Genomic DNA, 17083 nt, shown 5'->3' with positions numbered 1-17083 from the left:
ATATATATATATATATATATATATATATATATATATATATATATATATATATATATAGGTCCACAAAGTGCCACAGACATACGGTACACACACACACACACACACACGCTAACACACACACATGCACGCTAGCACACAAGCAAGTGCACAAACACACACGCACATACGCACACGCACACGCACACACACACACACACACAACAGACATAGTGGTAAGCTAAACAATCAAAACCCCCACTCTTCCATTTCTGCAGAAGCAGGAGATAATGAACACACGCACGCACGCACACGCACACATACACACACACACACACACACACACACACACACACAGATACACATGCACGCTCACAAAACCCACATACACAGACAGACACACCCTCTGACAGGATCCCTGCTCTCAGAGAGGCTGGTCGATAGGCGTTCAGCAGAAGCGTGGCGATCAATGGCCGGCCAATTTACCGCCGATGAACGCGTGCCCCGAAAACCCCCACAGCTGTTTAGGAGCCATCGACAGACCCCTACGTCATCACCGCGAACGTGTCCGCTCCGCAGTGCCATCCAATCACGCCGCACCCTTCCCCTCCGAGTTTACCGCCCCCGTGACGGACGGGGCGCGGGCAGAGTCGGAAAGCTGCTCAACCCCCCGGCTTTGTTTTTGTTTTTAGGTTCTGTGTGAGGCTGGAATATGAATTCATATTTTTGTTTACTCTGATGGATGCTGTGTGAGGTCTACAGCTGGAGGATACTGCTTTGGGTTTTTTTTTCTTCTCCTTTCTTTCTTTCTTTCTTTCTTTCTTTCCTTCTTTCTTTCTTTCTTTCTTTCTTTCTGTCTTCCTTTCTCTCTTTTTCTTTAAAAAAAAAACAACTTTTGGGGATTCATAGTAGAGGTTTTTTTTCTTTTTTTTTGGAGGGAAGTCAGACTCTAGGTTCTTTCAGACAGTACTTCAAAAGTAAGCTATCAGGTTAAATTCACCACCATTTTGGGAGGGAGAGGAGAGGTAGTAGGCGAAGTCTGAAAAACATGTAAGCATAATTTTTTATAATTTCTATCAAATTCAACACTGTGCGTCTGGACTAGGGTCCTTTTTATTTTGGGCAGGCAGAGAAATCTGAATTTTCATACCGTGACTGTCATTTACATGACCTTATTTTGAGAGGGAAATGACACATTGGATCATTCATTGGATCCTGGTGCGGGCTGATGAAATGGTCACACCGTTTTATTCGATAACACATATCCCGACATTACACCCACAGACAGCAGAGAGCTAGACATATACATGTCACAGACTGTACAGTCTTGTTAGAGCATGTAGCTATTTCCAGATTTATTTATTTATTTTGTAAAGAGTTATTACATTATGTGTTATATTTTGTAATCATTTAGTTTTTAAACTCATTTTGATGAGCTTAATTAGTTAGATAGTAAGCCATTAATGAAGTTACCATTCACACATGTTGGCTTTTGAATGTCTGGTTTTTTTTTTGTTTGTTTTTTTTAGTTTAGGTGTTCAAAGAAACCTCACGGTGAGAGACTCTCTCTGACTGGCAATGGCCTGATCCCAGATCAGCATAAGGAGAACGATTTACTGCCTTTAATTGTGCTCCTTCCACCTTTTCACTGACCTGGGAACATGTTAAGCATCACTTATGAGATACCGCTGTCTGAAACTGATTGGTGAACCAGCGCTGATGTACTCCTGGCTTTTCAAAGCAGCTTTAAGAGTTAACTGCCTCTCAGACCAGTGGGCTGGCATGAAATTTGTCTCTCTTTTTTTTTCTTTTTTTCTTTTTTTTTCCTATGCTCCCGCGAAGTTGGCGGGTGATCGGTTTGACTCGTTTTTTTTTGTTTTTTTTGCCAAGAAAGTCAAGGTTGAATCAGCAAGAGGAGTAACGGAGCATAGCCTTAAAAACCCCACAGCAGACTGCAAGAGCTCCTCTTTTCTTTTCTCTCAGACAGACTTTCCTGGCATTTAAAGAATGTCCATTTTTTTTCCTCAGGGGACTGCTTTACTTTTACGACAACTTGAGAACGGCTTTCATGTCCCTCAGAAGGAGAGAATCCACCTTATCTGCAGGAATGCAGTTAGGCAGGAGAGAGAGAGAGAAAAAAATAGCTTTCACAGAGAGAAACATGTCAGTGAAGCATCACAAAATGTGTCGCCTTGTCCAGGTCCGCAGGGGGGAAAGGAACCGGCCCAGTATTCAGGCTCGTTGCTACCGGATTAACAGCAGGTTCAGGGTAAGCTGTGGATTCAGGGTAAACTGTGGATTCGTGTAGAGGTACATTCCATAAAGAGAGGTGATAATCTCAATTTCACCCATAGTAAACTTTTTTCCTTTTTTCTCAGGTTCTAAGTCTGTTGAGATAGAAAAATGCCAAACAGTCATGCTGGCTTTGGACAACTACTCAGCCAAACCCCAGTTTGAACCTCAGCCCAACAGGGCAAACGTGACTAGATTTCAATTCTCACTTTTGAGTTATTCCACAGTTAGGACATTGTTTCCGACTTCAGCACTGCTAACCTGGCAGCAACGCAGCGATGATTTTTAGGACATTCATCTTGTCTTTACTACTCTCCATCCTGTATTCTATCCAGTACAGCCCCTAAACTAGCAACCCTTGCACACCCTACGACTAGTAACCACGATGCATTTTTTAGCACGTGTCAGATGAATAGTCCTGGCAAAATACAAGAAAAGAACGGGGGGGGGGGGGGGGGTGCTTCTGTTAGTTAGCATTAGCGTTTGTCCACCTCTCTGATGTGCTGTGTTAATCATAGTGTTTGATTGACAGGAGAGAATTCCACTGTACTCATTGTGCTATTTCAGCCTTTCTCTTTCAACTCACAGTACTAATGTGGTTCCACTTGTTCTCCCTGAGACAAAGAACAGATGCTCACTTTTGTTTTGGTCTTCTTGTTGTTGTTTTTTTTTCGGCGGTACGACAGCGTGACTCGTGGAGTGAAGACTTAATTGTGGAGGCAGAGGAGTAAATGTGAGGTGAACTGGAGCTGGTCTCCTGTGTCCCCTCACCCAAACTGACTTGTCCTGTTTACTCCTCTTCCTATCCTGCATAACATTATCATTTCATTAGTTAGGAATTCATGGCTTTTTTTTCCTCGCTTTTTTCTTGGTTATATATTATCATAATTATCAGAAAATGTGTCCAGTAGTTCTTTTTTTTGGGGGGGGGGGGGGGGGGGGGGGGGGGCGCTTGTGGAGTCTCTGTAGAAGTATGGGAGAGAATTTGACTTTTCTATACTGTATAAAACTCAAACAGTCCCTAACATAAGAGTTATTTAAGCCTTAATATGTTTCATGGATCGTAAAATGAATACAATCAATTATTAAAGATTTATTACTGGTTAATAAATGGTTAATACGATCATAAAATTGAGAATGAATAAATGACGAAATAAGAGGACTAAGCAAGCTTTTTTTTTTTTTGAAGAGGAAGAAAAAAATGTCCATTTATCACTTAGGAAACAACATAATTGAATTCTTTTCTCCTTGACGTTGTCTTTTAAAAAAAAATGACTGGAGTCTGTTTACGTCAGAGGGGAACATGTTTTTCTGGGGGTTTTTTTTGTTGTTGTTTATTTACCTCAGCAGCCGTGTAAAAACAGCAGGCCACTGGCTTTGGACCAAAGCCTTCACGTTAATCAATCAAAAACGCAATCCTGATCACAGGAGCTGTATGACAGCAGAACACCACACAAAGACAGAGGAGAAGTACTGCCTCTGAGATAAAGGACTAAAACCCTCCCCACTGCTCCGCTTCGAGATATATTACCCCCCCAAAACAAAAAAGCCAATTTGGTTTAGTAATCCTGATTTGAATTCATTTAGAGGATAAATTAGTAAAAAAAAACAAAAAAGATTTGAAAAGTGGGACACGTCCTAATAGCCTTGGATGATCTTTTGGTGAGGAACTGAAGAGGTAAAAATGTCAGGCAACCCTGCCTGTCTACAAAGTCAAGCTACAGAGAACCGGACGCGAGGGAAATGTTTACAAGGCGAAAACATTTTCTACTCTTTGATTTGATTTAAAGCTAATTAGCGATAGCCACAGTGGTTTAACGAGACCAAAAGAGGAATGAAAGCGATAAGCGAGGGTCTAAGCTGCAGGATTATGGTCGGCCCTCTCAAACCCCGATTTCAGTCAACCAAAGCATCTGTAGCTCTCCACAGCTCGGTGTATCAGCATCAAAGCGCTCAGTTCTAAAACACAAATGCTACATTTTTGTTTTAATGTAATATTTATCACATGGGGTGTTTATAAACTGAGGAAGCTTAAGACAATTAGTCATCCTTAAACACACACACCAGTCTTTCCTAATGCATGGTGTTGCGTGATTCAACCCAGACTGCACAACAAAAGTGCAGGGCATCATCTTTTCCATCCTTTTACTTTAAGATGCTTCTTTTGCACTGGGCAAGGTTTTTCCAGCAGCAGCCCCCTCTGTGCTGAGAGATATTTTCTCTGTGTGATTACAGCCAGGTTGACTTTTAAGGGATTTTTTGCCATCTCGAATGCAGCGAGAGACGCATCATAAACGACAGTGCTGTGACTGCTGCCATAGAACATCCTTTTGCAGCTCCGCCTCCTTTGGGCTCGATTCTGGTTACGGTATTTCGAGACTCTGACCCAGAAGGGGGGGTGGGGGAGCAGAGGCTGGGGGTGTGGTGACAGGTATAGAAAGAGAAAGTGTGTGTGTGTGTGGGAGGAATTGTTCCCTAGAGAAGGAATAAAGAAAGAATTTCATAGCCAGCTCTGAATACTTGATTAGACAGGAGGATTCCATATAACACAGACACACATACACACACACACATGCACACACGCACACGCGCGCGTGCACACACTTCATAGGCACCACACTCCCCCTACAGTGAAGGTGCAACACTCCCCTTCATCTGTGCCAGGCCTTGCCCGGAAGACAGCCTTGAACACTGAATGAAACAAACAAATAGCAGAAATCACGGACATCGCTTCGTAACATCAGTGCGTGTGAAGTCACAGACATCGCTTCGTAACATCAGTGCGTGTGAAATAACAGACATCGCTTCGTAACATCAGTGCGTGTGAACTCACAGACATCGCTTCGTAACATCAGTGCGTGTGAAATCACAGACATCGCTTCGTAACATCAGTGCGTGTGAAATCACAGACATCGGCGTGTGAAAATACACTACACGCCTTATGCCAGATACGTATGTTACGTGGATCAAGTACAATTAGCGCTTATGCTAATCAAAGTAAAAACGAAATAATATGCGTCTTGTACATGGATCTGCGCTGAATGTACTCTCTGGCTGCGATGTTTCAGAGTAACAGCAGCAGGTTAATAAAAGAAATCCCTGCTCAAACAGCCATTTTCTGTGGAAGAGATGAAAATCCGTTTAGCGAAGATGCTAACGGCATCTCAGCTGCGTGGCCTGTCGACGATGGCATGTTATGTTTAGGAAGATGACGCATCAAATCCTCCTCAGTCACACAGGAGGTGGCACTCTCCCGAAGGAGGAAAGAGAGACGAGATAAAAGATTTATCCGTAACACTGTCAGATACGGATATGAGGGTGTGATGTTTCTGTCTGTTCTGCGTCTATCCGGAGTGATCCGTCTCTCTTCTCTCCTCGGGCTGGCCCCCATGTCAGCTCCCTCTCTCTCTCTCTCTCTCTCTCTCTCTCTCTGCCTCACTAACAACAGAGAGCCATCCCTTTAATTTACAGAACAGTCACTGATCAAATTAAAACCTTACTGAGCAGTAAAGTAAAATGCCTAAATGGTCAGTCATCACTCTTCGTCTGGTCAGCACACGGGCGCTGGGCCCAAAACAAGAGCAGCCTAATGCCCAAATGAGAGAAAAGAGGATATGTAAGGACAGAGGGAGAGAGAGAGAGAAGAACAGAGCACTGGCAGGGGAGACATCTGAATGGGGAAGAAAAACTTGGATAAAAATGTGACTTTGGCTGATTTCGTCGTCAGATAAAGAGAAATACAAAGCAGAGCTGTGCCGTGGTCTGCAGGCACAGGCAGACATTTCCTCATCAACTGATTCATGACAGCAAGAATTTTAGATTTGGTTTGACACGGAGGGGCAAAAAGTTCCAAATTTCCTGTTTAGGTTTGTGTGAAACTTTTTTTCTTGGGGGGGGGGGGGGGGGGGGGGGCAGCTCTAGTCACAAGCTGGCATCTTCACTTTTGTTTCTTCATCTTAAATCTCTTAAGCTCTTTAAAACAATGATTCTCCGTTCTCATATTGGAGTTACATAAACATCTTCAGCTCTTCACTGGAGCCTAACTTAACTTGCCTGGCAGCCAGAGACCTATTTCCAAAGTCCTCTTGTGCTTAACAAATTCTCTTTAATTGCACCAAGTTCTTCTCAGTAAAAAAAAAAAAGCCGTCACAGCCCCATCAATAAATAATGTCCCTAAAAACCCAAGACTCTTTTTTTGTTTGATCCCTTTGACTTTGCACTTTCCCTGTCCCAGCGGGAGGGCGTTTTCTGCTTCCTGCCTGATGCAGATCCCCCACAAAATAGAGAAATAGAGAGAGGGAGAGAGGGTCAGTCTGGCATCTCTAAGTCTTTATATAGACTCAGAGGAAGAGTGAGGAAGAAGAGAGATCCCTGGGTGGGCATGCGTGTCAGGGCCCTGTGAGGGAGATAAGAATTCAGAAAACAAGACTAAAAAAAAAACCCTCTTTTTATCCAATCCAAAGACTAAAACACTTACCTATTGAGGCCCTGCGTGAGACGCATAAGGAAAGGCTGACGTGTTCACAGGATTCCTAAACTTGCTTTAGAATGTTAACAGAGATTTGCCCTGAAAGGATCCCAGTTTAGCCTTTTCCCCCACTCTGCATCATCATCATCATCATGAGTATAAAACTGATCTTTAGTCTCTCTGCATCATCATCATCATCATCATCAGTATAAAACTGATCTTTAGTCTCTCTGCATCATCATCATCATCATCATCATCATGAGTATAAAACTGATCTTTAGTCTCTCTGCATCATCATCATCATCATCATGAGTATAAAACTGATCTTTAGTCACTCTGCATCATCATCATCATCATCATCATGAGTATAAAACTGATCTTTAGTCTCTCTGCATCATCATCATCATCATCATCATCATCATCATCATTATAAAACTGATCTTTAGTCTCTCTGCATCATCATCATCATCATCATCATCAGTATAAAACTGATATTTAGTCTCTCTGCATCATCATCATCATCATCTTCATCATCATCAGTATAAAACTGATCTTTAGTCTCTCTGCATCATCATCATCATCATCATCATCATCATCAGTATAAAACTGATCTTTAGTCTCTGTGCATCATCATCATCATCATCATCAGTATAAAACTGATCTTTAGTCTCTCTGCATCATCATCATCATCATCAGTATAAAACTGATCTTTAGTCTCTCTGTATCATCATCATCATCAGTATAAAACTGGTCTTTAGTCTCTCTGCATCATCATCATCATCATCATCAGTATAAAACTGATCTTTAGTCTCTCTGCATCATCATCATCATTATAAAACTGATCTTTAGTCTCTCTGCATCATCATCATCATCATCATCATCAGTATAAAACTGATCTTCAGTCTCTCTGCATCATCATCATCAGTATAAAAGTGATCTTGAGTGGAGTAAGAGAAAGCGAGAGATGGATGTACTTTGGGGTGGACGGTATAAACGGTATAGAGAGTACACCGGTATGAGTTTGTCCTATGGTATGGATTTTGACTACACCGTGTGGACCGGTAGAGCCCTCGGTACGCTTCCATTGCAGAAAATCTCGCTTTGCTCTCATTCAGGCTGTATGGAGGCGAAGTTCATTCTGATTGGGCGAAATCGGAGCGAATCTGGCGGAGCAAGCGAAACTGAGATGGCGAATCCCCGACTTTATGCAAATGAGAGCCACGTGAGAACCAATCAGTTCAGCGTGTGATGTATTTGGTACGTGATATTCTCTAGAGAGGTGGAAGTAACAAAAACAAGATGGCGGAGGCAAAAGGCTACATGCCACATGAAAACATGTATATGATTAAAAGATGTTTGGGCAGTCATTTTTGTCTACATCAACACAGGTTGTTGTTTACATGTTACGTGAACATAGTCGGGGCCAGAGCAATAGAAAAAACTCTCTGGGCGGGCCAAGTAGACCACTGTACACCTTCATTTAAGCACTCAAACTTAACTGCCACTAACAGGATAGCCAAACAACTTGCTTGCTGTCTTTGCGACCACGCCCCCACAGCGAAAAGCGGTAGGGCGAAATTCGTGAGGTGTTTTGCTTTGTGGAAGCCTAGACAGTAGGGCTGCTGTGATTAGTGGACGTCATCGATGACGTCTGTGCTGAAAATGCGCCGACATCGATATTTTAAACCGACGCACGAATGTTTTATTTTAATGAAGTTATCCTTTTGATTCCTAAAACGCTTCAATATATTAAAACATATGTATTTATTCAATATCACTGTGTAATTGCTTGCGACTAACGACTATTTTTCTGTCGATTGATCTATGGACTATTCGAGGCATTTTCCAAAGTCAGCAGTGGACAGACATAACAGATGCCATCACTGTGTACTGTGTTTTTAAAATACCTCTGTACTATGTGAAATATGTCCTAGTAATACAGTTAAGAGGACAGTAATAACTGCCATGCAGTTGCCATACCAGTGCTTTACCCCTTCAGACGCATTTATATTGAAATTTTAAGAAAAACAGATATACCGTGATATATACCGTTACCACCCGTGCTTCAACTTATACCGAGATATAAATTTTAGGCCATACGGCTCAGCCCTAGTTGTACTTTTTTTCTCCATTCTTGTTTTTTTTCCGGTGAGCTTTTTTGTACTTCTCTCACAAAGATGCGTGGTTTTGTTTCACAGTCGTGGTGGGCTGGCGCAGGGTGTTGATTGTTTGACAGAAAATGCTGGGAGTCTTTGTATGAGCTTGATGCATTTGAGGTAAAAAGCTCATCGTTCAAGGTGAGGAGGATGTGTTGGCACAAGCTCCACCACCACCACGCTTTCTGCCCTGGATTTCAATTCACTTCCTGTCCACTCTTGTTTGGCGCTCGGATTTTGACTTGGCACAGGAATCAGGCATCTCTCCCTCTCTCTTTCTCTCTCTCACTCTCATACACACACACACACACACAATCTCCTGAGTGGGCATACATTTCAAAGCTGAGCAAACAGAATAAAAATGAACAAATAAATGAAAATTCCTTTCTCTTCATGTCCTTCCCCTTTCTCTCTCTCTCTCTCTCTCTCTCTCGTTCTCCCCCTTCCCCTCTCTCTCTCTTTCACACACACAAACACATACACCCACACACACAGTCTATCTATAGACATGTCTGTTAAAATCTAGACTTCTTTGATCTGGCCTGTAAATCTCACTGTTCTCTTTGCCCATTCTGACATTTGGACAAGAGGATTTTCCTTTGCGTGCTCTGGTCAATTGCATAAGTAGTGTGTATGTGTGTGTGTGTGCGCATGTGTGTGTGCATGTGTGTGTGTGAGTGATGACATCTCAGTTTCAGTTTACTGTCACACTGTTCCAATTCTGAGCTCAGTCGTCTAATTCACTTGGTATTCGATTTGAATTCCTTTAATATTTCAGAAAAGACAGGATTTTTTTTTTTTTTAGACTTCTTTCGTGCACCTCAGTGAAGTGGAACAGGTTCAGGGAGTTGTATGATTACATTAATGGATTTAACTTTGGTAAATTTCTGTAAATCCACTCAAAAATGAGTCATGATCCAGGAAATAAACATAACTGCGTAATTTAAACGTACTGCTCCATGGAACTCACTGAGCCTACCTGCTTCTCTTTTTCTTTTCTTTTTTAATGTAAGAGTCAGATTACTGGTCTAAAACAGTCAGCTTACTGGTCTAAAACAGTCAGTTTACTGGTCTAAAACAGTCAGATTACTGGTCTAAAACAGTCAGATTACTGGTCTAAAACAGTCAGTTTACTGGTCTAAAACAGTCAGATTACTGGTCTAAAACAGTCAGTTTACTGGTCTAAAACAGTCAGATTACTGGTCTAAAACAGTCAGATTACTGGTCTAAAACAGTCAGATTACTGGTCTAAAACAGTCAGTTTACTGGTCTAAAACAGTCAGATTACTGGTCTAAAACAGTCAGATTACTGGTCTAAAACAGTCAGTTTACTGGTCTAAAACAGTCAGATTACTGGTCTAAAACAGTCAGATTACTGGTCTAAAACAGTCAGATTACTGGTCTAAAACAGTCAGTTTACTGGTCTAAAACAGTCAGTTTACTGGTCTAAAACAGTCAGATTACTGGTCTAAAACAGTTCTATATCATGGTGAGTCATCATGGGGAAAATGACAGAATGGGAGGAGGGGGTCAGAGGTGGATTAAACGCAGGAGGGTCTCGGGTCAGTGTATGAGGAAAGAGTGAGACTGTACGTTCGTTTAGATAAAACCCAGATCCAAATGATTCATTCGTCATGGCTGTATCCGTCCCCTCCCAGCTAAAATTACAGACTGTCTTACTGAAGTGTATGAATGTAGACTTTTCTTTAAAAGCCTTGTTAAGATGAAAGACCTTCAGAGACGCAGAGAAACGGGCATCCAGATAAACGGCATGAGCTGAAAGAATGGTACAACCTTTGACTGTCATCGTGTTGCAGCCTGATCTACAGTGATCTACAGTTACCTGATCTGAAGTACTGACGCTTCGGTCGTGTTTACTTCAAGACTGTTTACTTATGTCCCTAAAATGGTGGTGTGAAAAGTTAAACGTTTCCATTGCGATGGCTGAACTACTGCGATTCATAACTTTGTTCGCTGCACTTTGTCTGTGACATTTCTGAAACGGCATTCAAGTCATCACGCTGAAAGTGAAAATAAGAACTGAGAAAGGAACGAAACAGCAGCACCAAGTGGACAGAGCACAGAATTGCAACAGCGTCAAATATCGACAAACTCCCACAAATAACGAATATCACCATTTTTCCACAGTGTCAATATTTGGTGGCTGTTGTATGATAGGAATTGGAGTGTTGCGTTGTTAAGGGAGCCCCTACCTTTGAGATCCAGGTTACGGGCTCCATTGGAGTGCTGAGTGACAGTGCGCGAGTCGATCTTGAGCGTGTGGATGTTGTTGGTGTCCCGGGAAACCACCACGTTGTGCCACTGGTTGTCATTGAGGGGTTTCTCCGAGTTCCCCTTCATGAGCGACGGCCCGTTCCCCAAGTCAAAGACGTAATGGACGTACCTGAGAGGAGAGAGAGACATCCATCCGTCATCCAAAAACAAACAAACAAACAAACAAACAAACAAGACGTTGTCCGCCAAACATTTATCTCCAGAGGCAGAGGCTAATGCGCAGCGGACATCCAGAATTTTGCACAAAGAGTTTAAAGCCAATTTAATTTAATATATTCAAATAGTTCATGATCAAATCAAACTATGCTTCTTAAGAAGCCATGTGAGATATATCTTATGAAGAAGAAGTTAATACAAAATCATCGTTAAGGTCATCTTGGTTTATTTATCATCGTGCTGTACAGATACACACAAGGAGGTCATTCGAAAGATGTTTTTCAGATGTGCTGTTTATACAGAACATATTCTGCTCTTCCAACATGAAGGCTGAGAGCAGAGGAGGACCAGAGAAGAAGCAAAAATAAAAAAGAAAAAAAAAGAAGGAGGTTGGAGTGTGTGTCCAACTCCAGAGCACCTCATTCAAAACAGCAGAGAAAATGGCTGCCATTCACATCTCACTCTTTTTCACACACAAAAGAGAGAGAGAGAGAGAGAGAGAGAGAGAGGACAGAACAAGACCAACTATCAGTCATGGTATCCTGCTAGGAGATGAGACTGAATTGGAAGGACCTCACAGAGGTGCCCCGCATAGTGCCTGTGTATTTTTCAGTTTGAATCGTAAATTCAGCGTTCCTTCTGTTCCTTCTGACCCCTAAAAGAACAAATGAATAGAACGAGAGTATGGAATGTCCTCTTTCGTTTGCCTTCAGGCTGACAAACGCACATCTCTCCTTCGCAGACAAAACCCGTTTCCTCTCTGCACAAAAACAACAATTTCGACTTGTTTATTCTACTCCTCGTGCAATGTGGGTCTGGGGACAAAAAAAACAAACCTGACAAAACATTGAACAAAATAAAACATTGACCTTTGACTCCTCCGACAGAAACATGAAAATAACTTATTTAAAAAAAAGAGATATTAATGACTGAATAGGTAAACAGAGAAGCAGGAGACACACTCCCCGACGGATAAAGCCTAACAGGTTTTTTGTTATAAAGAGAAATGCTATTATGTGTCAATAAAAAAAAGAGAGATGTTACATAAAGAGAAGAAAAGAGAAAGGAGAAACCTCTATTATTGCAGAGAGTAGTTTTCTTGTAACTGCATGATCACGCACATCTGTTTGGCTTATAAGCATTCAGCACTATCAAACCACCGTAGACTGTTTACCCCGTTCGGCTGAACACATTTTCACCTTACACAAAAGAAAGCAAAAAAATGGTACACTTCTCAGGTCAAAAGGAAAAGAAAAGACGAGAAAAAGAGAAAAAACAACCAGACATACGTCAATAAGTTCTCAGTAGAAAATGACCCTTGTGTTGGGAGCATTGATTTAACACCAGTATTCCGCAGTTTATCATTCAGATCTAAGTTGGGAAAAATGTTTTGCGTTTGGATCGCTGTCTGTCTCGACAACGATCTACAGTCATAGCAACAACACGTGTACACTGAGGAAGAGCTATGAATAAATGACAGAGCATCTATTAAACACTAAATCTGACACGAAATTTATAAATAATCAAAGAATCTGTACGCATTTAGAATGCTTTCTCATCTCAATTTCATGTCAGCTTCAATTTTTGTTTTTTTTTTTTTGGGGTGGGGTGGCTAAAAACCACGTAATTCAATAACAAACCCTTCGTATTTTACTTATGTTTGCTCAGGTTTTCATAAATCCTTCAGGAGCGCGCAATGTTTTATGATCGTACAGGAATTCCAGCCTTGTAAAACGACTCAGAAAAATGAATTCGTTCATTCAGTGTGCCATTTTTTTTTTACTTTACTTTACTTTTTTCTTCTGTATTTTAATGTTATGTATGTTGTGGTCCTAGCGGAACGTTCATTGCTCATGCAGATCACATACAATCACACAAACAGGTGTTTTTTTTAAATTTTGTTAACATTAAGCACCCTTTTCCCTCACACTCTGGCGTAAATCAGGACCAGATCTACTACACTCTGAACGACTGTTTCCGAGCAAAGCTTTTCTCCACAGTCAAACTCACCCTTTGACCAGCTCCACAACGATGAAGTCACTCCCGTCGCCGCTGTTGAAGAGCAGGAGTCCGTCGGGCGTGGTGGTCTTAAACTGGAAAAACAGGTGCATGGAGGCGTAGGCCTGTAACGTGGCTAACGCCAGGTAGCTGCCTTTATTTCGAAAGGTCACAGGGTCGGCGATGATGTGACGCAGGCCGAAGCGGGCGTTGAGCTCGCAGTAGGAAATGTCTCCGTTCTTGCACTGGTCCAGGTAAGGCACGCTGTTGACCGTCAGGCCCTGAAGGTGGCCGATGAAGTTGGAAGGAACGACGGAGATGAAACGTCGCTCGGTCATGATTCCCGTCTCGATGTTATGGAACTCCAGACGAGTGTGGGCGCCCGTCATCTGACCTGAGAGAGAGAGAGAGAGAGAGAGAGCGTTACCTGTCCATACGCACCTCTCTGTCCAATACCTATCCATCTGTTGCCCCCCTGACCAAGGCTAATTTCAGCGGCGTCAAAGGTATTCACTCGTGTCTCTGCAGCCTGAGCTGACTGGGAGTGATGTTACACATGTGGAGGAAAAGTGCGATTTGCGTGATGACACGCGTGTGTCCTCTCAGGTTCCTTTTGGAAATCGAGTGGCAGAGGGACCAGGGGGCAACATACACGTCTAAGGAAACGCGGATCATTGTGTCTCCCTTAGAGAGGCAGGCCACAGTTGGAAGGTGTGGTCCAGCTGGGACAACCCACCCACCCCGCCCTGCCATTTTCTCCTTTCAGTCATCACCGATTCCCTACTGCAGAGTTCTTCTTTGGGAAGTTGTAACGCATGCAGAGGTTAACACTATGCTTCCCAGGTCCGCTGACTGTTAACCGGTGCCCTGCTTAATCAACGGGATTGACGGGGATTCGAACCCCTACAAGTTGTTCATCCAGGAACACCACTAACTGTGTTCATATGGACACATGAGCAAGCCTGAAGTACTGCAGAAACCTGTAGTGGTGGGACAGCACCATCCTAGTGCTGAGGATTGGATTTCATCGATGTGCCCTCAGTGTACAACCAGTGCAGAATACAGTCACGTAAATAGATAAGTACTCCTATGAAAAGTTAATACAGGTTTCTTTATTAATGTTAACTGTATTAACTGTATTAAACAAGTGTTGTTTATCTGGTTTGATTTTCTTGCAAATTCTTAAAATCCTTGAAACTCCTCTCTCTGGGCTACTCAAACGTTATGGTTCTTAATCTGATCCACAGGTCTGGGGTCAGTGGTTGTTAGGGTTTAGTGAACGAGGGCCGTGAGGTTGATGGAGGAGCTGATCCTAGATCAGTTTTTTACCTTCCACAGTGACGTTGTCCACAGAGAGCTGCAGGTTTTTGCCTCGGCGGAGGACTCTGACGGAGTGCCACTCATTGTCGTTGAGTTTCTGCCCAGCGAACAGAGTCTCTGGACCTTTACCTGAGGGAGAGTAACACACAGTCACACACCCCATCACACAGGCTTGCTTTCTTTCATTCTCTCTTTCTTTTTCTCTCTCACACACACACGCGCACACACACACACACACGCGCGCACTCATACACACACCATCACACACCCTGTCACACAGGCTTGCTTTCTCTCATTCTGTCTCTCTCTCTCTCTCTCTCTCTCTCTCTCTTTCTCTCTCTCTCTCACACACACACACACACAGGCTACAGCCAAGGGAGGAGAAAACCTAAACACAGCCACACACTCACCCACACACACTCCCACACACACACACAAGCAGACTTCAGACAAGAGAGGAGAAAACCTGAACACACACACACACACATACACGGTGAATGATAACTAAGCTTGTATGTCTCTGTATGTCTCTGTAAATAGAAACAGTGAATGCTGTCTTTTTGCTCCTTTATTTTCTCTCAACCCTCGCCTCTCTCTCTCTCTCTCTCTCTCTCTCTATCATGTGCTGTCAGTCACATTGCCTATGTCGCCGTGGGAGACTGCGGTCGGCGTGGCAACATATGGAGCAGGAAAAGGGGCTTATGATTAAATTCATATTTACAGTAAGGACCAGACTAGACGCGCTCAGATTCAGGATTCGCTATTTCTGTCTTTCAAAGGTAGGAGTCTAATTACCTCAGCCATGCCTGGGAGACAGGACATGTTCCCATCATAAGCACTGAAAAGAGCCATCTGCTTCACAGACGTGCCCGGGAGACGGGACATACTCACATCAGAGCCACTCAAAACAGCCATCTTACACGCAGCACCGGGCTAACCCTGAGCATGCTAACCACTCCCTCTCACCAGCCCTGTTACGCAGTGGTACATGTTACTCAGTGGTGCATGTTACTCAGTGGTACATGTTACACAGTGGTGCATGTCACTCAGTGGTACATGTTACTCGGTGGTACATGTTACTCAGTGGTACATGTTACACAGGGGTACATGTTACACAGTGGTACATGTTACTCAGTGGTACATGTTACACAGTGGTACATGTTACTCAGTGGTACATGTTACACAGTGGTACATGTTACTCAGTGGTACATGTTACACAGTGGTACATGTTACTCAGTGGTACATGTTACTCAGTGGTGCATGTTACTCAGTGGTACATGTTACTCAGTGGTGCATGTTACTCAGTTAATTTTTGTTGACTGACTGACTGACTAACTGAGTGATTGAACTAATGAATGACTGATAGATTGATTGACTGATTGACTGATTGATTGAATTGTTTGTTTGTTTTTTTTTATTTCATAAATAAGTTACTTCTTTTGCCTTCATTAATGATTTTTTTTTTTTTGACAGAGAATCAGCAGAAAGTTCTGGATAATGAATTCTGTGTAACTGAAAATGTAAAGTTGATCAAATACTGAGAGGAATAGACTGTCATGAAAACAATACAACACAGGGTGTACTTGACCCATAAAAGATACAGTAAAAGTCTCACTTAAAAAAAAAAAGACAGAGGGCTGGATGAAATATCTTTTGAAGATAAATGATCTAAACCTCTAAAAAAAAGAAAAGTCTCTTATTTCATTCTTTAATATTTTGCTCATTAAAGCAATTCCCAGAGCACAAGACAGAGAGAGGGGGAAAAAATAATAGTTTTGGTGGAAAAGTGATTTCTCTCTCTCTCTCTCTCTCTCTCTCTCTCTCTAAAGTAAAAATATTCCTACATGCCAGAGAGAAAGAAAGAAGAGGGTGATTACCGAGGAAATAACAGGTTTGTAAACAGTGCAGTAATGAGAGGTCTTTTCTCACGCTTGCTACAGAGAGACAGACCAGAAAAAGCACACGGTCGACAGCAAACCAGCTGTATTACACACACCTCAGTCGGCATGTGTGCACATGTGTGCTTGTATCTAGATCTGTGTGTATGTGTGTATAATCATGTTTGCAAAGGTGTGTGTCTACATATTTGTGTGAGCGTGTCTTTGTGTGCGTGTGTGAATATGCATGTGCACACTCGCACACGTGTGAACACATGTTCTCCTGTATATGTAAGCATGTATGCGTGTATGCGTGAAGGTGTGTGTGTGTGTGTGCATGTATACATGTGTGTGTGTGTGTGTTTGGCCTGTTTTTGTTCGTGATTCAGAGCTGCGTAACCAGATTGCAGAGACAGTAATCTCATACGAATCAGACATGTTTTCAGCGGGTCCAGCTGCACATACACACGCACTCTCCTCCACGAGAACAAAACCACACAACGTCACGTTCCATTTAGCACACACAAAAGGGCTGTCTAACAGTG

At 42.5% G+C, this 17083-nt stretch overlaps 1 protein-coding gene across 5 annotated transcripts in view; it reads right to left on the bottom strand.

Annotated features, from left to right (window-relative positions):
* Window positions 1-17083, bottom strand: part of nrxn2b (neurexin 2b) — a 543549-nt gene that overhangs the window by 264383 nt on the left and 262083 nt on the right. For all 5 annotated transcript variants that reach the window (XM_030779476.1, XM_030779479.1, XM_030779477.1 and 2 more), the window contains 3 exons: window positions 14671-14790; window positions 13354-13735; window positions 11106-11296 (listed from right to left, as the gene is read on the bottom strand). In XM_030779476.1, the coding sequence (XP_030635336.1) occupies window positions 11106-11296; window positions 13354-13735; window positions 14671-14790 (693 nt within the window). The remainder of the gene's footprint in view (window positions 1-11105; window positions 11297-13353; window positions 13736-14670; window positions 14791-17083) is intronic.

Source organism: Chanos chanos, chromosome 7 (genome assembly GCF_902362185.1).
Source record: "Chanos chanos chromosome 7, fChaCha1.1, whole genome shotgun sequence".
Taxonomy (NCBI): domain Eukaryota; kingdom Metazoa; phylum Chordata; class Actinopteri; order Gonorynchiformes; family Chanidae; genus Chanos; species Chanos chanos.
Note: the sequence above shows the minus strand (reverse complement) of the source record. Positions and strands in the feature narration are given on the sequence as shown.